Here is a 22,476-nt window from a genome sequence, read left to right as displayed (position 1 = left end):
GGATTGTCTAAGAGATGATCAAACCTTGCAGACTGCCAAGATTAACTTGCTGACGCTTTATATTATTATTCTGGTTAGAAGGCCATCAGGAAAACAGAGTGAAAGCAGAAGGATTTGAAAAAGAATGAATCCAAGAGAATCTGCTTTAAGCAAATTAAACTAATATGAGAATGAAGGAAAAGAAGGGAAACGTCAAAATGGTACAGCCAATGCCACATATTGCTGGAGATAAGGAATCCCCTTATGGACATTAGATTGAGATCAACGGACCATCCCCATAAATAAATCCCAGTGGCAAGTGTATATATGTTTTGGAGCCATCAGCTCAGTGGTCAGAGTTGAAACCAAGAAAACTGAAGAGTTTTTTTTTAGGTGACAGGTATACACTATAGAAGAAAAGAAGGCTGAAGGTGGAATCTTGGATTTTACCCAGTTAGGAGCTGGCAAGAACAGAAAAGGGAGCCAAAGAAAGAAAATGGAGAAGAGAGCTGAAGTAAAAGGAGAACAAGGAGAGGAAGGAAAAAGAAAAGAGGGGAGGCAGAGCAGAGCATAAATAGGCAAGTGTTAGTTAAAGAACAAGGGATTCTACAGGAAAAAGTGATCCTGTCAGTGACAGAAATTCAAATACCATCTTTCCCCCAAAATAAGACCTAACCAGAAAATAAGCCCTAGCATGATTTTTAGATAAGACATCCCCTGAAAATAAGCCCTATTATGTCTTTTGGAGCAAAACTTAATATGAGACCCGGTCTTATTTTCGGGAAAACACTGTAGCTGGCAACTAGTGAGGAAATGTTCTTTGCAAAGGGGAAAATCTAAACAAATGGTAAGTTTTAATTTGTCTTACATACTGAATCCTAGTGAAACATCTGTGCAAGAATTGCGATTAGTACCATATAAGGAACTCCTAGCATTCGCAGCACTGCCTTTAGTTTTGTAGATGCATTTGAATAGTATATACATTGCTTTTCAAGAAATACCACCTGAATGTTCTTTACAAACAAGGATGGATAAGTAAAAGGAGTTTCACCTCTGTACCATGCACCACCTATTTATATTACATTGTACTTCCATGGTCTCTGAGGGAGGGAAACATTGGGTTAGGTAAATACCTATTAAATATTGATACATGCATAATTCGAATGACTAAAATAATCCCAGCATAAAATTACCCTTGCAGTTAGAGGAGAGACAACATGGAGTAATCTGATCACAAAAATTAGTACAAATCAACTCTCAAATTTTAATGTAATTAATTGAAAACCACTTATTATTCAAACATCACTTCCTCTCCTGGCTTTTACCTTTCCCTCCTTTCCCTGAGTAAGAGGAAGGTAAGAGGACAGCCCCATGGGCAAAGCCATCACATTGAGATGGTGGAGCAAGAGAATTATGTTTATTTTTCTAAGGCAGTGGCTTCTCAACTTTCACCCACATTGATTTTGCCACCTATGACACACTTCTGTGGGCATATCCAGGGTAACAGGACATCCCGTCCGCCGTCTCCCACTCAAACAACATTGAAATTACAACGACATCAGTGTAGGTGTAACCTTTTTTGATATAGTTTTGTTGAGGTATAATTCACATATCACAAAATTCACTCATTTGAAGTCAATGGTTTTTAGTATTTACAGAGTCATGCAACCATGACCACATTTTGCCATCCCAAAAAGAAATCCTATGTCCATTAGCAGTCACCCCTGCCCCCTCATTTCACCTTGAACCCCCTAGCTACTGGCAACCACCAATCTGCTTTCAATCTCTATGGATTTGTCTATTCTGGACATTTCATACAAATGAAATCATGTAATATGTGGTTTTAGTGATGGACTTCTGAAACTGGCTAGTAAAATATTGTTTACTAGGCTTATCCATTGTAGCATATATCAGTACCCCATTTCTTTTCATGGCTGAATAACAGTCCACTTGGATGGACAGATCATACTTTGTTGATCTGTACAGTCATCGATGGACATTTGGATTGTTTCTTCTTTGGAGATATTATGAGTAATGCTGCTGTAAACTATCCTGGTACAAGTTTTGCTCATGTAATCTTGAACTTGATGTCTAACAAGAGCAGCTAACACTGGCCACGGGTGTCTGTAGGGGAACACAGGCATTGTCTTATTTCATCATTTCAGGAATCCTCTGTGCAGAGTCAGGGTTCAAATATTTATTGCTTTGACTCCAAAGTCCATGCTTCTAATCTCCTTGCCATACTGCCTCTACGTCTAAAAATTAAAAAGTTAAATCATTCATTACTTTAAGTTGATGACTATACCATAGGTAAGATATTAGTTATGACACCTCCTAGCTGATCGTAACACATCCTATTTGAAAACCACCACCCCTGAAAAGGTGGCTCCCTGGAGAAATTATAATCGGGGGCAGAAGGAGACCCCTAAAAATGTATCAGGACAATGCTTTCAGATGCTGTAGTTCCCCCAAACCAAAGCAGGGCTCTAAAGAAGCCCCAGAAGCAGTCCAGAGGGTTACTCTGAGAATGAGGATATGTCAGGAAAAGGATGAAACATGGGAATCTGGATCATGCCTTCTTCCTCCTATAGACTTCTTCCATCTTGCTGTGGTCCACTGGACAGTCCCAACACATGGACAAGATCTTTCCTTCAGATGAATGAATCTGAGCACTATACAGAATGGTATCTCCTTTTCCCTCCCAGCACAGACATAGCCAGTACCTCGTCACTCCTCAGACATGTGACATCAATCCTGACTCTATGCTTTTGCCTGTTATTTCTTCCACCAAAATGTCCCTTTCTTCTCGTCTTTCTGAGCAAACCCCTGCACATTTTTTAGGACTCATGTCACAAGCCACTTCCTCAATAAACACATTTCAGTATCTTCTGCCTTTAAATACATCATTCTTTCTTAGCACATGGCGTTTAACTATCTTGTATTGGTATAAAATCTAACCTGCTGTAAAAAAGCAAACCCTCCAATTACAGTGGCTTGCTACACAAACTTATACATGTGATAAAATTGAAAAGAACTACATACACAAAACACACACACACGTGAGTACATGTAAAACTGGGAAAATCTGAATATGACTTGTGGATTGTATCAGTGTCAGTATCTTGGTTGTGATATTATTACACTATAGCTTTGCCAAATGTTACATGTGAATCTAGAATTCTCTTTAAAAAATGTCAATTAAGATGTATAGTATCATAACTAAGTAATAGTACAGATAATCAAGATTGGTGAGACTAGTGAGACTACCCCCCAAGGTCATTCAGGGATCCAGGTTCCTTTTATCTTGTTGCTCCAACATTCCTTAGGGTCCCATCCTCAACTGAAGTGTTGAAGCTGAGTCAATGACTCAATGAAGTTGAGTTTTAGTCCATGGGAGTGGAGAAAAGCAGGCAAGAAATTTCCTTTTAAGCATGTGATGCAGAAATTGCACATATCACTTTCACACGCATTGTATTGGCAAAAACTCAGCCACCTAGGCACATCCAGCTTCTGAGGAGGCTGGTAAATGTAGTTTTTATTTTAGATGGTCATGTGTTAATAAAACACTGTTATTATGGAAGAAGGGAAAGATACATTTTGAGTAAAAACTAGCAGTCTTTCACAAAGCACACACTGGTTTTGCTGGTTTGTGAAGTATGTTCTTTGGTTATGTGCCAAAAATCCATTTGTTGGGGAAAACCACATCTGACATATTATGTAATAATCTTTCTCTGTCCAATGGTTGGGTGGGACTGAATCCCATCTGCGGTAAGCTGAACAATGGCCCCAAAGATATCCATGTCATAATTAGTGGAATCTGGGACTGTTACCTTGCATGTCAAAAAGGACTTTGCAGGTGTGATTAAGTGAAGGTTCCTGAGATAGGAAATTTATTCTGGATTATCTGTGTGGGCTCTAAATGTAATTATAAGTATCCTTATAAGAGGGAGGCAAAGGAAGATTAAACTATAGAGGAGGGAAAAGGCCATGTGACAACAATAGAGCAAAGAGAGATTTGGAGCTGCTATATTATTGACTTTGAAGATGGAGGAAGGGGCCATAAGACAAGGAATGCAGAGAATGTACTAAACCACTGAGATGTCAGAGTTTATCTATCATAGAAGCTAGCTGTAAATACATTTACTGCTTACTGTAAATACATAAATAGTCACCTCTTTTTGAGACTCTAAAAATTGCTCTTTTTTCACTTAAATTAACCAGAGCTACTCTCTACTACTTGAAACCCAAAGAACCTTATGCATACAATTTCTGTGAGGATCCAATGAGCTAATAGGTGTGAAAGTACTTTGTGAAGAATAAGGGTACACCTATGAAGAATTATGACTGTAAATTGATTCTTCTGTAAAGTACCCACTCTCTGGATATATTAATGGGGGAAAGAAACTAAACAAGCATTGACATATAAACTCACACTGCAGTCATTTCTTTCTCTGGTCATTTCTATCTTGATTTCTTGTTCAGACCTTTACAAAATCAACTTTACAATCAATTTAGTAAATTCCACTAAATTGCAGTGGAAACTAAGGAAGTAATTATAAAGTTGGTAATTTTCCTTTAAAACGTGCTTATTTTTTAAAAGAGTCCTGGGTGGCACAAGAATACTAACATTGAAATTTGCCATACTTATTCTCATGTGCTATCAACTTGCCATAGATCTGGGCATCCCTGAGGGGGTCTGAAGTCCCCAAGGGAAATCTGTCTTCTCTACAACATCCTCAGAGGAGTCTTTCTTCTTTGGCTACTGGTCCCAAGAGCATGTAGCTGGTCTCCCAGCCCCCTCACTATCTTTCCTCTTCCCCTCTTCTAATCTTTGTGCATCTTGGGCAGCAACAGTAAAGCTGTTCTTTAAGACTACTTGGTACAATCATATCTCAGTCTCCTACAATTTATAGTTGGATCACAGTTGACGACAAGACAGGCGAACAAGGTCAGAGAGGCCAGTTCTGGAGACTTGGCTTTCTTCACCTGGTCTTCATTAATGTTTGGATCCCAGGGCTTGAGGTTGTTCTTGTGACTTTGTGTTGTTAGTGGAAACTTAGCAGGAAATTACGTACTTCATATGAGGTTCTAGGAGTCTGAATGTGGCAAGAGCAGCACACAAAGTCAAAATCTTCATCCTTTGAGCCTCCAAAATGAAATCCTCCCCAGCCAGGGGTCAGTTCGTGTGTGTGTGTGTGTTTGTGTGTATGTACACAGAGCCTGCAACTCTCCATAGAACCAGATTCCTGATGAGCAGACACAAGATGGGCCTCTCAGGGAGACCTTTGAATACTGATGCCAACCTTCCTTTTTACATGACTTTTAGTCTTTGGTTCCAGCAACAAATGTTAGTCTTGGCCTCATTGCCTGCTCAGTGACCAGAAGAAGTAGAATTGGAAAAAACAGTGAAAATTAGGGACACAGGAAAACATATAGACACACATAAATGTGGAAACTCAGAGATAAATAGAGACTTTAAAAGATACAAGGAGACTTTAAAATATTCAGGAGTCTCATGAAGCCTCATCCATCCATCCATCCATCCATCCATCCACCCAGGCAATACTGACTGAGCTGAGCCCCTCCTATTTATCAGGTACTGTGCTCAGCATTAGGGGGGAAACAGAGATGGAGGTGGAAGTCTAAAGGCAGAAACTGGAGGTGGGAATAGCAGTAGTCCTGACTCTGTAAGGACTCCCACGAAGTTGCAATACAGGCAGGGACTGGGCACATGTGGGAGATTCATGAAGAGAACCTGCTGCCTCAGCACAAGGTGAGGGTGGACGAGAAACCTGCACATCATAGAGATGCCAACACCTCCGGGCTTCCTAGAGAGGCCAGGAAGTGGCTCCAGGAGGCCAGTCAGATGGCTCAGGAGGTGCCAGACAGGGGTGGCACCAGGCGCTGTGGTCTGGCCCTCCCTGTTTTGTGCAGTTCACGGTTGTACGCCCCGTGTGCATGGACCAGGGTAGAGAGGGCCGCCGTGCGCGGGGACCTGGGCGGGGCTTGCAGGGGCGGGCAGCTCCAGGGAGCGTTGGGGACAGCTGAAGGTGACCCCGCCTGGACCTGCGCGGGGTGGCAGCCCAGGTGGGACGAGCTCAGTCACCGGCGGGTGGTTCACAGCGGCGCAGTGAGGAACTGACACAGGTGACGGGAAAACCCTCCCCTTTTCGGTGCTTTCGGATTCTAAGGAGCCAGGCTTTCTAGCTTGGCTTTCTAATAAGTCGCGAAGGCTTGAAACACTGGCTCGCTGCTGGGTGCTTTTGTTTGTTTTTTTGTTTTTTTCCCCCTTGATTTTGTTAAGACTGCAGGCCGCGAGCTCAGAGCTTTCAATGGCATCTGTATCTTGCTACACTGGACTCACATCTTTTATTTTCATCTCACTTTTTTTTGGAAAGATTACCTTTCTGACAGATGATTCTGGTTTCCCATTTACAGTGGCAATGTAAGGTTCCCATTTAAAATGGATGTATTTCTTGTAAAAAAGGTAAGTAGATCTAAATAAAACATAATCGGTAACTCATAGTACCAGAGGTGCCAGGTGTGAGAGAAGTTGTGAAGGTGGTAAGTGAACAAGACTATGTTGTCCCAACCCAGGTGGGGAGTCCTACATGATAGGTCCACCGAGGAAGGAACGCGCATGGTCAGGTAAATTAAGTTTTTATTGTAAGAGAGCAAGAGTTCATCGGGCTGAGCAAAACCAGCTACAGCCCAGGCTGCATGTCTAAAGGAGACTTGCAGCCCCGAAGGAGGGGGTGAGGAGGCTTTTCTAGGGGCTGTGCTGACAAGGTAGCATTGTTTGAACAGAAAATGTTAACTGCCTGCAAACCAGTAGCTGGTTTATGGCATTTTTCTGTTATCGCAAGTTTGGCTCTGGCTGCAGGTGCAGGCCAACAGACATTTTGTTGTTTTCTTGCAGATGTGGCTCTGTCTGTAAGTCAAGGTCTCTGAGCCCTAACATTCAGAGACCTACATTGAGTTGAGGTCTCTAACATTCTGAGACCTAACACTACAGACCTCACTTCAAGCCCTGGGTTTAACTTGCTGCTTAGGACCTGCATCACCTTGGATCAGTTTCTTTCTAGCTTTTTCTTTCTTGCTTTCTTTGGTTTTTTTTTCCTTCCAGCTTTATTAAGATACAATTAGCATATAACATGGTGAAATTTTAAGGTGTATGCTGTGATGATTTGATACATGTATCAACTATGAAATGATAACCACAATAAGGTTAGTTAGCATGTCCATCACCTCACATGACTAGAATTTTTGTGTGTGGCGAGAACTTGAAAGATCTCTTTTAGCAACTTTCAAGCATATAATACAGTATCGTTGACCGTAGTCACTGATGCTGAATATTAGATCCCTAGAACTTATTCTAACTTATAACGGGAAGTTTGTTCCCTTTGACCAGCATCTCATCGTCCCCTCACCCCACCCTACCCCATTCCAACCATCATTCTACTGTTTCTATGAGTTCAGCTTTTTTTAGATTCCACATGTAATTGAAATAGTATTTGTCTTTCTCTGTCTGACTTTTTTCACTTAGCATAATACCATCAAGGTCTATTCGTGTCGTCACAAATGGAAGGATTGCCTTCTTTTTATGGCCGAATAATATTCCATTGTGTATATATTTACTACATTTTGTTTATCCATTCATCTATTGCTGGACACTTAGGTTGTTTCCATGTCTTGGCTATTGTGAATAATGCTGCAATGAATATGGGGGTGCAGATATCTTTTCGAGGTAGTGATTTCATTTACTTCAGATGTATATTAATATATGCAAGTTTCTTCACCTCTGACCCTCGGTCTTCATATCTGAAAATCTGAAGATAATAATAACGAACTGACAAGATTGTCCTGAGGCTTCAGTGGTAAATCTTTAAAGCCTTTAAAGTTCCGAGCCCATAAAAAATAATAAATCTAGCTATAGTTGCTATTTTCATTTTAGCGAGGAGGAAACAGGATCAGAGAGGTTCAGTGACTTGCACAGGGTCACACAGGGAACTGGTGAGAGAGCCGAGTCTAGGACCCATATTTTCTGATTTCCAATCTAGGAAACTTAACCCCACAACCCTACTACCTCTACCTCATGGGACAGGATGGGGCACCTCCTCTCTGCCCCTCTGGGAATTGGAGAGACCACTATGAGGTCGCTAGATATGTTAGCTATGAAAGCCTCCACAGGAGTCAGGTCAGTAAATTTGGGATTAACAAATTAGTACTTGTTTCAGAGGGTTATTAGGAGCATCAGAGGAAATAATTCATGGAAATGGCTTAGCATAATGCCTGGTATACTTTAAGTGCTTAAAAAATGGCAGCCGATGTTACTTGGATATGTTGAAGTGGCAGACATGCTGAGCTAGAGAGGGGAAATACAAGTGTAATACTCCTTGCAGATACAGCAGAAAGGGGCATTTGAAAAGGTTGCAGCGTACTCATTCTATTTGAATTTACAATCTGCCAGATACTTCTTGTCCCTGTAGATATTCCTAGAGAAATGGCCTATGCTCACAGGCAGTTTATATAGTAGTTTGGGAAGCAGATGGGAAATACCAGTTATAAAATTTTATAATTACTTTTGTCATAAGCATCGTGAAGAATTGCAAGGAGATTTTGTGCAATAGTTGGGTAAAAGGAGTTTAAGTGGGGATCTGGACAAGAAGATTAGATAACGTGGTGAAAATTAGACAGCTGCCCTGCCATCTTTAGTTATATTGAAAACAATGTGCACAATTACCCCTCTCTGTCATGAGTATATCAACTTTCCACTTGGTGCTTATGCCCTTAGTTAATTTTCTCCCCAAATGCATTTGGTCTTTTTGGTTTTACACCTCACATCCCTTTTACCTGTATCAGGGTTGTTTTCCTTATCATCTCTAACTACTTCATCGTTACTGCTTTGACTGCTTTATATTAAATACAAAAATATTCAGATCACGCATGGAATTTGAACAGCACCGTTTCTAAGCCCTCTGGCCCCAATGTGTTTTCCTCCTCTCGATACAGTAAGAATACAGTTACCTTTCGCTTACAATCAGTAAGTAGTAAGGCAGTCATTTAAAACACACCATCGTACGATTAAACGACCTGGAGATATTTTTCTCTCCCTTAAAGTAAATAAAGTAAATTTTAACTTTTATGAAAGCACTCTTCAGTTCTCCTCTGTGTTTCATACTCCAGTGGCACTAGATTTGTATATTGTATTATAATACCACAGGGCTAGTCCCATCATCACATTGAACTCATGGGATGAAGAAACTGTGTGCACAATCTAAGGCTCTTATTACTAATCCTTAGCATTTAATTAGTTCTTTGTAAATCTAAAGCACTCCTACTCATTTTTATGAGTTTCTTCTCCTCACTTCCCCATGAGATGTCAACTTTATTACCCTCACTTTATCTTCGTATTATCAAGAGGTCAGGCAGGTTTTAAATTTCATTTTTTCCTGTTTGTAATTAAGATTCCCTTTTCTTGATCATGTATTTAATTTTAACCTGTTTCCACTGAAACGTCTGCTCGGGTCAGATGTGACCCTTCCCACTGACCTAGAGGAAAGCAATTACTGAACAAAGCCACATTTTAGAGGAGCCGTAAAGCAATTGCAATTATAAAGGCCAGTTGCAGTGCCCAGGCCTAGAAGGAATCAGATGGAAACAAATTAATAAAACAGAAGCCATGAAGTATATAAAAATGAGGCAGCTGATTGAAAAAAAAAAAAAAAACGTGTATACTCCCTTTATCCCTGGCTTAGTGTTTACGGGAATTTCTTGTGGTTTTTCTGTGAAATGTGTTCGCTGCAGTTTTTCTGTGCTGATTTTAGGGAGCCAGGAAGGGAGGAGGCGGCTCCTGTGAAGTACCATTAATGACTGATAATCTACAATCTATCAAGGTTTTACCGACCTGGTAGATAGGCTTGTTTTCCTTGGTGTTTGTCCTGATAAATCATTAATATTTCCTTATTCCCCTTTCTCTTCTGACCGTCCTGATCAGGTCAGTTATCTAAGCTCTTGCCTCATATCGTCCTGGAATTAGCTGGAAGGTAATGAGGAGTAGCATGAATAGGCCTGGCAGGTACTGGAAGCATTATTCATTTGAACTTGTCCGTCCCCAGCTTGATGGATGTGTACATGAGCCATGAATGGCCTATGGCCTTGAGACTGGACTGGAATGTGCCGTTTTAAAAACAAAGCGTAATTAGAGATTAGGAATAAATTCTGTGGGAATTTTCTTAATTGGACTCTGAGGCCTCGTCCGTTTCTGAACCCTTCCAGTGGAATCCTTGTGGTGCGAAGAAGACTATCTTAAACTTTGTTCTCTGGTATCGTAGTAATCAAAACTCTATGAACCCGGCAGAACATTTCTAAAACCTGTGTGTGCGTTTTCAGTTTGTGGCAACACCTTCCTCAAACTTGTGGGAACCGCCTGCTGCCATGTCGTTGAATTGCTTCCCACTCTCGTCCTAATCTCAGTTTAGCCCACTGACATTTTATCCTCGCCGATAGCCGAGATCCTCATCACTCCTTACCTAGACTCTTGCCGGTTTCCAGGCTCTCCCTCCTGCAGGGAAAGCGTGCTCTTTGGCAAGGGCCAAAGTGACGATGCCATGCTGAACCTCCAAGGGCTTTCTGTTGTCTATAGAATGGAATCCAGACTCCCCCAAAGGGGACTCAAAGCTGTCTCCAAGCTGACCCCAGGCTGTCCTGCCCCAAATCAACAGCCGCTCCCTTTGGCTTCAGTTGGTACTCCAGCCACAGCTGACTTGCCATATTAGCTGCCCTATACCAGCCTTCCCTGTTATCATTCCACTAATTTATGAGGCTCCCGGCCTGTAGTAACCCTCTGCCTCATCTCAGCTTGCCTAGATCATCCTCTTGTCCCAGTACAGCTCTCATGCTTAGTCTTTGACAAAGTCTTCACTGATCAGACCTTCAGGATCGATTTCTGCTCCACACCACCCACCTTAGTGCTCCCACAGTACCTTGTTTGTCCTGGCATTATTACACCAATCTTGTTTTCTCCTTTTCGCCTTGGACTTCAGATATTTGCAAAAGGCTCTCTCCTTCATCCTAAGCTTCAGGACGCAGGAGATCTGTCTTATTTAGCTTCATGTCCTTTTCACTCCAGAACTTTATAGGAGAGAAATTAAAGTGACAGTGTTAATTAGCATATGTAACAATGACTCTTAGCTACTGCAGGGCCCTGCATAATGTGTGCCCACCATAATTTTACTAAGTTGGATGTATTTCAGTGTTCAAAATCATCCATAAATTCAACACCTACTTGTTGAGTGTCTACTGTGTTCTAGGTTCCAGGGGGGACATGCCAGTGAAAAAGGCCAAAGGACTCAATTCTCATGGCACTGAACGTTCTATTGGAAGGAGATCAATGGTAATTTTAGATAGTGAAATGTGCCATGAAAAAAACAAAGCAGCATTTACCGTAGGGGAGAACTGTTTTAGGTGAGGCGATCAGAGAAGCCTGTCTAAGTTGAGTAAGTGACACTTGAACAGACCCAAATATTGAGAACAATGCAGCCAGACAGTGGTCATAAGGTCACTGTTAGGTAAATTTAAGAGATGCTGGTACGTTATTCTTCATGACTTTTCTTGTAAGCACAGCTGTGGCAATTGCTTTGGAATCCATCCGGCATCTTCCACCCGTTTTGTTCAGTGTTCCTGATATTTCTCACTCTTCCCTTCCTGCGTACCCTCAAGCCACGGAGACAGTCATTTGCTGAATCTTGTCTTCAGCTGTCACACCTACTGATTTCTGCATGGATGATCTGGTTAGCTTTCCTGGCAATCTGACCTACGTAGTACACTTCTCCAGGAGAATTTGTCAAACTTTTTGTAACCCTGTGCTTTTGAGAGACCTCAGCACGCTATGTGGGAGTATAAAAGAATAATCGAATCCCCAAACCCTAGAGCTTACAGAAAAGGAAATTCAAGAAATGACATCCATGGGGCACCCATATCATGTCAGGCAGTTTGCTAGGTACTCTTTATACACTATCCTATTCGGTCTTCAGAAGCCTGTGATCTTATTATCAACTCCACTTTTTAGAGGCAGCAACAGGCTCACAGGGATTAAGTTGTCCAGGTGACGTTGGTCTCTTGCAGTCTCCCTGCCTAACCACTCCTATGAATGTCTCCACGGACTTGAGTGAGGGAGCGTGTGCATTTCCAGTGCATTTGAGGACGTGTGTGCTTCCTGCTCCATTTCTTTTTAAGTGGAAAGAGCTGAGTCACCCACTCTTTGCTTGTTTTGTCTTGTTCTTGAGAGAATAGGGTCTTGGAACCTTGAGAAAAAATTATAGATATTTTTATAAGATGTAATTTATAACATAATCCTTATTATTTTGGCATAGAAGAGGAGGGACAGAGAAGTGTGACCCCCCATACGCATTGAGCACATGCAGTACTTGCAAGATTTCCTGGAGGTGGGGAATGTGCTTTGCTGTATCAAAGGAAATTTTTGCCACCCCCCCCTTTTTTTTTTGTATATTGGGTTACCAGAACACCAGTATTAAACTATGTTGCCGTGTGAACTTTAAACAAAAGATGTTGGAAATTTGCTTTAGAGTTCTGTCCTTGATTTTTCTGATGCATGGGGGAAAATGCCTCTCCTTACCAAAGTTGAATGAATTCTTTTCAACAAGGCTCTAATTTTTCCCAAGGATTAAGAATAATGCCTTACATTTGGAGAGTGCTTTGTGGTTTCCAAAGGACTCCCAGGTAATTATCTTATTTAACCTTCATATCCACCTTGTCCGCGAGGCAGGGCAGATGTTTCTGTCCTCATATTACAGAGGAAGAAATTTGAAGTCCAAAAGTGAAAGGGGAGGAGACGTTGGCTAACATCACACAGTTATGATTAGAACCTAGGTCTTAGCTTTTCTTTCTATTAGAGGATACTGCCTTTTTGTTTTTGTTAACCCAAATTAGGGACAGTCACATTTGCATTTGGATTAGTAACTGTGTTGCATATTTCTTTCTTACAGGTCCAGTTATCCTTTTGACTGTCACATATGGACTCCCAAAAGTCTCCGAAGGAAAGTGTCCTCATTACAGGAGGAGGTGGCTATTTTGGTTTCCGGTCAGTGCATCTATAAAATATGTCCCTAGAATTATTTTACTGGTAGTTGCTAGAAAAAGTAGCTTTCAACTCTGACATTAATACAATATAGACTTTTACTTGTTTGTATAGTGTTAAGCCAGGAATGAACTATTTTGTTCACTGCTCAGATACTGAAATTGAGAACTGCGGATATATTCCAAGTTAAGGAAAAAAAGCCATTGAATCTGGGAGGGGAAATATTCACATCACCAAAAACAATTTAAAATAATAGTGGTTCTTTCAAAGTTATTCGTCAATATTCCAAAGAATGGATGGTGGGTCAAAGAACAGAGAGACAAAGTATAACATATCAATGCCACTGTCTTTGAAGATAAAAGCCTCTCTCATGTAATTTAAGTAAATGCAAGGATTCTCATTTCTGAATATTTGCATAAATAAGACTTCCCCCAATGAACATGTAAAGCAAGGGACTCAGGATAAGCTGTGAAGACTTGGTCGGTTATTTTACATACTTTTCCTAGGCATAGCTTAACAGTGATTTCATCTAACTGTTACTGTTTTTCACTTCAGCCTAGGCTGCGCTCTGAACCAGAAGGGAGTCCACGTGATTCTCTTTGACATCAGCAGCCCTTCTCAAACCACTCCAGAAGGAATCAAGTTTATACGTGGAGACATTCGCCACCTACCTGATGTAGAGAAAGCCTTCCAGGATGTGGATATCACTTGTGTGTTCCACGTTGCCTCTTATGGTATGTCAGGGCGGGAGCAACTGAATCCAAACCTGATCGAAGAAGTCAATGTGGGGGGCACAGACCACATTCTCCAGGCTTGCAGGAGGAGAGGGGTGCCAAGATTAGTTTACACTAGCACTTTCAATGTCGTCTTCGGAGGTCAAGTTATCCGAAATGGAGACGAATCTCTGCCTTACCTACCTCTTCACCTCCATCCTGACCACTACTCTCGGACCAAATCAATTGCAGAGAAGAAGGTGCTGGAGGCCAATGGTACAGCCCTGGAAAGAAGTGATGGGGTCTTGAGGACTTGTGCTCTGAGGTCAGCTGGCATCTATGGGCCTGGGGAACAAAGGCACCTTCCCAGGATAGTGAGCTACATCGAGAGGGGCCTGTTCAAGTTTGTGTTCGGGGATCCCAGGAGCCTGGTTGAATTTGTCCATGTGGATAACCTAGTTCACGCTCACATTCTGGCCTCAGAGGCCCTGAAAGCGGACAGGGGCCACATTGCTTCTGGTCAGCCCTATTTCATCTCAGATGGCAGACCTGTGAACAACTTTGAGTTTTTTCGGCCTCTGGTTGAAGGCCTGGGCTACCGGTTCCCTTCCATCCGCCTGCCCTTGACCCTTATCTACTGCTTCGCTTTCCTAACAGAGATGGCCTACTTTGTTTTGGGTCGACTCTACAACTTCCAGCCCTTCCTCACCCGCACGGAAGTTTACAAAACTGGTGTCACACATTACTTCAGCCTAGAGAAGGCCAAGAAAGAGCTAGGCTATGAGGCTCAGCCATTTGACCTCCACGAAGTAGTAGAATGGTTTAAAGCCCGTGGTCATGGCCGAAGTCCTGGGAGTCATGATTCTGAGTGTCTTGTTTGGGATGGGCTATTAGTCTTATTTTTGATTATGGCAGTTCTCACATGGCTGTCTTCTGTGATTCTGTCACTATGAACGAGGTACTAAAACTAAGGAGCCGATCACATTTGCTGAGATGGTTTTCAAGAAACCATCTTTTAAAGTTTTAAAGTTTTAAAAGATAGATTAGATTAGATCAGATCAGATCAGATTAGATTAGATTAGATATGGTGCCAAATTTTGGCTCTTTAAATTGTTACTCAAGAATAGATTCTTGGATTAAGTCTTCATTTCTTACCTCCTTGCACTAATCCTAATGGGAGAATAAAGAAACAAAGATAAATTTGAAATTTGGCTTCTTGTGTGTCCTCTTTCTTTAGATGGGTGCAGTAGGAGTCATTTTGTAGCTGTAGACCTAAACTTAGTTAGACTGGAAATGTCTTCCCTAAATTTCTCAGAAGCCAAAAACATACTTATTTCTGTTCCATACACTACATCTACTTAAAATGGACTAAAACGCACACTGATATGTACACGGCAAAATGCTAACAGGCTTGAAAATGTGTGAAAAACACCAAATTGGGCCAGATCCCTACAGACCAACCCTCTGAGGAGCTGGTGGCTGTTGTAGGGGAGGCATTAGCTATTTACTGCATAAGTTTTGAGAATTACTTTTTGCCCTTTGTGATATAAGGGCATTACCTGTGTGACCACATGCTAATGTTTGATATTTAAACAAATAGACCTTTATCTGACCTTACAGGATTCTTTGGAGGATTAAATTAGACATGGTTATAAAGTGCCACTCAGCACACTTAAGCCATTATTTTTATTAATATTGTTATTATACATTCCTTATAAGTGTTTTCTTCCTTTGGGGTATTCTGTTTAGAGGGGGCTGCTGCTGCTAACCTTTCTGGAATGCCTTCGTGGTGTGCCCTCAAAGTCTGTAACAAATGTGTTTGAATATACTCAATGTTTGTGTATAGTTTTGGTGTCTGAGGATAGACTGAACTTTAAGAAACAGCTATAAGTCTGATGACTAAGGAAGATGACCAAGCCGATGATGCCATTCGTAATTAAAAAACGAAGCATAACTGTAAACTAATAGACTGGTTTTCTTACTGGAAGAATTTTTGGTTCTCTGAAGGCCATTTCCAATGAGGAAAGTTTGAACAAGGGCTTTGTTCAGCCATCCACGGGGACTGCCTTGGAAGACATTCAAGTTGTTGCATAGGAACCAAAGTGGAAAGAAGACAGAATCTTAACCCAGTCCATGATTCCAGCTACAGAAAGGACAGTATTAAAACATTGTAAAATAGCATAGATTGCCCTGGAAAGTAATGTTAGAGTTGTTCTGAGAGTCTTGGTGGAAGAAGGATGCCAGATGAACAACCCCTCCTGAGTGCTGCTTGGATGTTTTAGAAAAAGTGCTCAACTTGATACCAGAAGAACTGCAACCATGAATAGGTTGTGTGACCTTATCAAAGTGACTGAAGCCTCTAATACTTTAGTTCCCTCATTTGGGAAATGGGAATGACTGTATTTGCCCTTTTTATGAACCCACCTCACACAGTTTGTTGGAAGCATAAAATAAGATGTGGTGAAAATATTTTTAATATATAAATTGCAATATAAATGTGGTGGTAGTATTGTTTTTGGTAAAATATTTTTGGGGTCTTAAGATGTTTTTGCTTTTTAGTCCACAGGGAACTTCTATAAACACCTGCAGCTATCTCACACTCCAGGTGCTATGGGGCAAGTTTCTCTGCCCTTTACAGATTTACAGTCTAGTAATGACATGGTGTGTCCATACAAAAAGGTCACTCGTAGGCCAGATAAGTACAGTAAAACATTCACCCATTGCCACTGAGAGGTATCGCAGACTTTCAAAGCATGTTTTTAATGAAGTCCTTCAAAAGAACGATAGCTACCGTGTTTTCCCCGAAAATAAGACCTAGCCAGACCATCAGCTCTAATGAGTCTTTTTAATTTTTGCTCCAAAAGGTGCATTAGAGCTGATGGTCCGGGTAGGTCTTATTTTCGGGGAAACACGGTACTTCTCAGTTTTCTCAAACCAAGTATATTGTACATAGCGGGGTTTTGCTTGTTTTTGTTTTCCACCATCAAGATATCTCAGTGAAATTCAGGATTGATATATGGGCTCTATTGCCATCCAGGTCTGAGACATTTGGCCATTCCACAACATTTGACACAGTTGTCCACTCTCCCTTTGAGAAAATAGCTCATTTACTTTTCATGAACTTGCACTCTTCTGGCCTTTTTCCTGTTATATATTATCCATTGCCACATAACAAATTACCCCCAAGACATATCATCTTAAAGCAACAAACGTTAATCACTTTCTAGTGTGTATGGGTCAGGTATGTGGATACAGCTTTACTGGGGAGCTCATGCTTAGTTATGGCTTTCCCTGAGAGTCGCCTTATGGCATTGGTTGGTGCAGCAGTCGTCTGACAGCTTGACTGAAGCTGGAGGATCCACTTCAAGGATGGTTCATCTACGTGACTATTGGCAGGAAACCTCAGTTCCACACCATGTGGGCATCTCTGTAAAACTGAATGTCCTCTTGACATGGCAACTGCTTTCCCCCAGAGCAGGTGATCCAAGAGAGAAGGTGTAAGTTACAATGGCTTTCATGACTTATCTTCAAAAGTCACTCTGTCACTCCACAATATACTGGTTACACAGGTCAGTCCTATTTAGTGTGGGAGGGAATTACCCAAAAGTGTGAAAACCAGAAGGTAGGGAATATTGGGGGCCATCTTGGAGTCTGGGCTCTCCCCTCTGAGTGATGCTCCTTGTCCAGGAAAGGTAGCCCACGTTTACAGCTACATAGTTTCCTCAGCATGCTTCTACCCAGTAGCATTTTGGGGGTCCAAAGCCTCTTTACATTTTATACTGTAACTCTCAGTCCAAGCTGATAGTGTCATTATGAATATAATTATTTTGAACACTTTATGTGTCCCCTATGGGGACAGTTCACTCCATTAGGCAAAAGCCACCCCCACAGATTTCTTTGAGATAAGTCCTTCTCTACCTCGGGCTTCTGCTCAGACTGCTGAGGGACAATACTCTTTGGGATGCTCACTGTCCGAACAGCTCTCTGAGCTTCTATCTTAGGTCTCTCTCTGAGGTCTAAAAAGGTTTTAGAGTCACAACCTCAGTCATGCGCTGTCTTTCCTTCAGTATCAGATTGGTTACTCAGGTTAGTCCTATTCCATGTGGGAGGAGACCACACAAAGACATCAGTACCAGGAGGTAGGGATCATTAGAGGCCACGTTGGAGTCTGCTCCAACCATCAGACAGACTCCTGCATCTCATCAGTTTTCTTATCTCCTCCACTCCCATTTTAAATGGTAGATTTCTTCAGTGCTCAGAGCTGGGCCCTTTTCTAATACCATACTTTCTCCCTAAGTGATCTTGTCCAAGCCCCTGGTTTTAATGTCCATCTCTATTCCAAAACTGTACTGCTAAATCTATAGTTCTAGCCCAGACCATTTTTCTGAGTTCCAGACCCATCTACCTCTGCATCTCCACCTGGATTATTTCACATGTACCTTCCAGGCAACATCCAAAATGGAAATTCAGAGTCCCTCGAAATTCTTACAGGCTTTTATTCCTTAGTAAATGTCACCAGTATCCATTGAATTTCACACACACACACACACACACTCCTTTTTTTTGACTGTAGAAGGTTTATTTCATGTCTCAGCTTCAGTCTCTTCTTCCAGAGGCCTTTCATGATGCCAACAAGTTAGGTTTGGTCCTCCTGCTCCAAGCTCTTAGAGCGCTCTGCTTTTCTTGTACAGCTTTTATCACTACTGTAATAGTCTGTAATTGTCTAATGCCTGTGAGCTCCATGAGTGCAGCGACTTTGTCTTGCTTCCTGTTGAATCCATAATGCTTAGCACAAAACAGGAGCTCAGGAGGTACTTGTTGAATGAATGTTATCTTTTCCCTTTTTAAAATAATTTTTTGTTTCTAATTTACTGTTTATAATCTGTTGAAGCCTGGGAAAAATAACCAACATAGTAGAATTGTGTGTAAACTAAGTCATGACTAGATGAGGCCTAGATCAGGGCGAGGGCTCCACGTCCTCCCCAACCTGGGGGTGAGGGCCTCAGCAAGCACTTCCCAGCCCACAAGGCTCCAATGACCTTCGCTTTCTCTGGCCAGACTTCCTGGACTCAGCCAGGGCCTCTCAGGGCACTGCCACTCCCTCTGGGCACAATAAGTGAGGCCATTCCGCATGTGACATGGTGGAAGATTAGGTGTCGTAAGATGTTCAGAAAACGGGGAGGGATGTGGGCAGAGTGGAAGATTATCTTGCTTTCCACTCTGTGGAGGAAAAGCTCCCTCCACATCTCAGCTGAAAATGGACCACTTGAATCAACTCAGTTTATTACCTGAAAGCTAACTCTCTTCCTTTCTACAGCCAAGAGATACTACAGTTAAGGAATTCCATTAGCTTCAGGGTTCCCAGCTACCCTCACCTACCCTCACCCTTGGATTGAATTCCCAAACCTACATAAAACTATGAAACGACGCTCATGCTTCTGCATGTGGGGACCCTCCTACACACCTGGGCATAAGCCACCCAGCACCGCCACCCCAAGGTGGGCTGTCACGCAGGGCAGCCTGCGGGGTCTCTGGTCTCGCTCCCCACATAAGAACACAGGACATGGTGAGGCCAAAAAGGAACACCCACGGAGCCATAGATAGGGGAGTCATACCGCTATATTCTCGCTGGTGGCTGGGCTGGAGACACAAGAGGCAGGAGCCATTCTATCCGCAAACCGCCATCCACTTGTCTCTGCCAAACAATCTCACCTGCTAGCAATCCGCTTCTCTGCAATCTGCAATCCACACTCCGCTGCTTGCTAGCTCAGCCATCACCTTCTTGCTAGCCCCCATTTTTCTGCTAGCGTTGCCACGGCAGTTATATTAGTGGCCAATGGCTCACTGGTTACAGCTGATGGCCAACTAGCCACAGCTGATGGTCATCTACTACCTGAGCCAGCACCTTTCCACGTGAGGCCGAAAGCCTGGAAACTGCACTCCTGGCTCTGTCCCCACATGTGCAGTTATCTATTAGCCTGTTGAAGGATCACTTCATTGGATGAAGAGCTTTGTAGTGGAACACAAGTAATGCCCAAACTGCACACACCTGAAAAAAAAAAAAGAGGGGCCAGGCAGGCCTGTTAAAATACTTGATTCCCTTACTGCTGTTCTGGTCCTGGGTGGCAAAGGTGCTACATTAGGAACAGTGGCAGTTACTGGAGGCCAAATGACTAATTCTGGCTCCATATTACCTAGGCTATACTATATCTCAAGCTTACGGAATAAACCTAAGGATTCTTTTCAAGAAAAGTTTTTGTTTTTTTATCACGTATCAGTGAAATCATATGGTTCTCTACTTTTCCTGTCTGACTTATTTTGCTTAGCATTATAATCTCAAGATCCTGAAATCTATGTAACTTTACTAACAATTGTCACCACAATAAACTTTAATTAGAAAAAAAAAGATTTTATTTTCCTCAATCACCTAACGTGGTGATTATAAGAAAGCCAGTATTGCTTTGTCATAGATTTTATAAGTTTACTAACAATTATTGGGGCATCTCTTACCTTGTATTCCTTTCCAAATTGCCAGCAGCTCACCTAGCCTTACAGATAGGTGTAGCCTGCAGAAGTCTACTCTCAGGCGGGACCCAGCTGCGTACCCTGGGGCTAACGCCTTCCCCCCACCCTTCTTGCCCCGTTAGCTTGCCTTCACAACCAACACCAGCAGTTATTAAAATTATTAAAATTGTCACTGTTTTCTAGTATTCCTTGCTTTAGAGTGACAACCCGCTTCCCCTTTTCATGAGAGAAACCCATCCCCAGCCCTTCCCGGGGGCTGACCTCCACCTGCAAGGCCTGGCCAATCAGAAGACCACTGCCTTTCTGATTGCAGTCAATGGGACAAGTTGAGCCAATCAGTGTCCTCTTCTCAACTTTTCTCTAGGGGCTGTGTGGAGTAAATTCTTTCTGCTCTGGTTGCTTCATGGGGAGGTTAGGCTTTGGTGTTGCCATGGACTCTCCTACGCCAAAGGAGAGACTGAACTCTGATAATGTTTGGCCAGGTTTGGCCCTTCTTTGCTCAAGGGACTTGTGCGTTTGCTTGCACTTCCTTAGGCAGGATCTGTCTCTTCTTTGCCATCTCTTATTTGCAATTCAACTTTGGGCAAATTCGCCTCATCTGTAAAGTGGAGATAATGCTTTCCCTATTCATCTCACAGGGGAGCTTGTGTGGATAAAATGACATGAAGGCCCTTTGGTAACCTGCAAAGAACTAATGCACATAGATCGTTAATTAATGGTAGTTCCGCTGGGAGCTGAAGGGTTTGGAGGAGAAGCTAGTGTGTACAGGAAGAGATATAAGACATGCTGTTTGGGTTTGAGACATTCAAGTGGAATGCTCAGTAAATAATTAGCAATGTCGGACTGGAGTTTAAATGAAAACTGGATGTTTAGATAGTGATGGTAGTAATGAAAACATTTCACTGAGTCACTGCTATGTAACAGGTGCTAGTTTGTTTACTGTGGTTTTAGATACCTCATTTTAATGATGTTTTGAGCTCTAAACTGAAAAATGTGTTATTTTTGAAGTTGCAGAGTAGATTACACCATACTATAGAAAAAAATGGTAATCTTTGCCACTCTCCTTTAATTTTTGACGTATTTAATTAAACACAATGGTGTTGTGAGTTGGTTTTAAACTGCAATGGACTGAAAAGCCAACTCAAAATGACATACTCATCCATAGCTGTCAAGCTCTTAATTCTATACACTCAGAATTCTTCTCTTTAGTTTTAAAAGGACCTATACAAATAATGCACAAATACATTTTCCTTGTAAAAAGTTGGAACACTGCAGATAAAGCCAAAGAACGCTTTTACCCACGTGACCCAAATATGGTTTCTGTATATATTTGCATAGAAAATAGGGCTGAAGTGTTTTTCCCCATACTATTTTCCCCCACAGTTCCTTCTGCTACTTGTGTTTCTCACTAAAGACTACATCATGATGATCTACCAGTATTAGTACCTATATAGGTAGATATTTGTGTATTAGTATTCCTTATTAGCTGACATAGGTATGCAGGTATATAAATATAGTGACTGTATGTCTCAGTTTGCCCAGGACCATTTCAATTTCATGTCTGTAGTCCCATCCTAATTTTTAATAGTGTCCCCTTTCACTTTCAAATGCACTGCATACTGCATAAGTTACATAGTCACCTTATTATAGAAGATATTACAATGATATAAAGAATTAAGTATTTTTTTCATATTATACATATCAGACATTATTGTGAAGTGGTTCAGAGTGGGTAATGTCATTTTGTACCTGTATAGTAGAATCTAGTAGGAAACACTAAATTCTGAGTATGCAGTAATAGTGTACCAACACTGAAATATCAGTATAAAAGCAACTAGCTAAATAAAATTTTATGTACATGTTTGTCAGTGATCCTTTTCTGTAACTCGCAGCAAAACATATCTAATGGGTTCAAAGGAATACCTTGACAATACATGCAAAATAAAGCAAATATCAGTAAAAATTGATAAAACCATGTAGCAAACAATAATAATACATTTGAATAAATTCCTCTGCCAGGAGCCATTGTGCATGTGGAAAAAATAAATATTTCAGTAAATATTGGTACAAATTATGCACCACAATGATACACTTGAAAGAATTCCAGTATCAGCTTTGTGAATGCATTAAAATAAACTCTTTCACAGAATACTACAATAT

At 41.6% G+C, this 22,476-nt stretch overlaps 1 protein-coding gene across 2 annotated transcripts; it reads left to right on the top strand.

Moving 5' to 3' along the window:
• Nucleotides 1-5,839: 5,839 nt before the first annotated feature.
• Nucleotides 5,840-16,299, top strand: SDR42E1 (short chain dehydrogenase/reductase family 42E, member 1). 2 transcript variants are annotated; one of them, XM_081031431.1, is made up of 3 exons: nt 5,840-6,126; nt 12,987-13,081; nt 13,634-16,299. In XM_081031431.1, exons 2-3 carry the CDS (start codon nt 13,014-13,016, stop codon nt 14,742-14,744), a joined length of 1,179 nt encoding a protein of 392 aa, XP_080887557.1. In that variant the 5' UTR covers nt 5,840-6,126; nt 12,987-13,013; the 3' UTR covers nt 14,745-16,299. The 2 variants fall into 2 exon arrangements, with proteins under 2 accessions (XP_080887557.1, XP_080887558.1); XM_081031432.1 differs by having other exon boundaries at nt 6,094-6,466; nt 13,634-16,284.
• The last annotated feature ends 6,177 nt before the right edge of the window (nt 16,300-22,476 follow it).

This window comes from Rhinolophus hipposideros (assembly GCF_964194185.1).
Source record: "Rhinolophus hipposideros genome assembly, chromosome: 21".
Lineage (NCBI taxonomy): Eukaryota > Metazoa > Chordata > Mammalia > Chiroptera > Rhinolophidae > Rhinolophus > Rhinolophus hipposideros.
The sequence above is the reverse complement of the archived record's forward strand: the minus strand, read 5'-3'. Positions and strand labels throughout refer to the sequence as shown.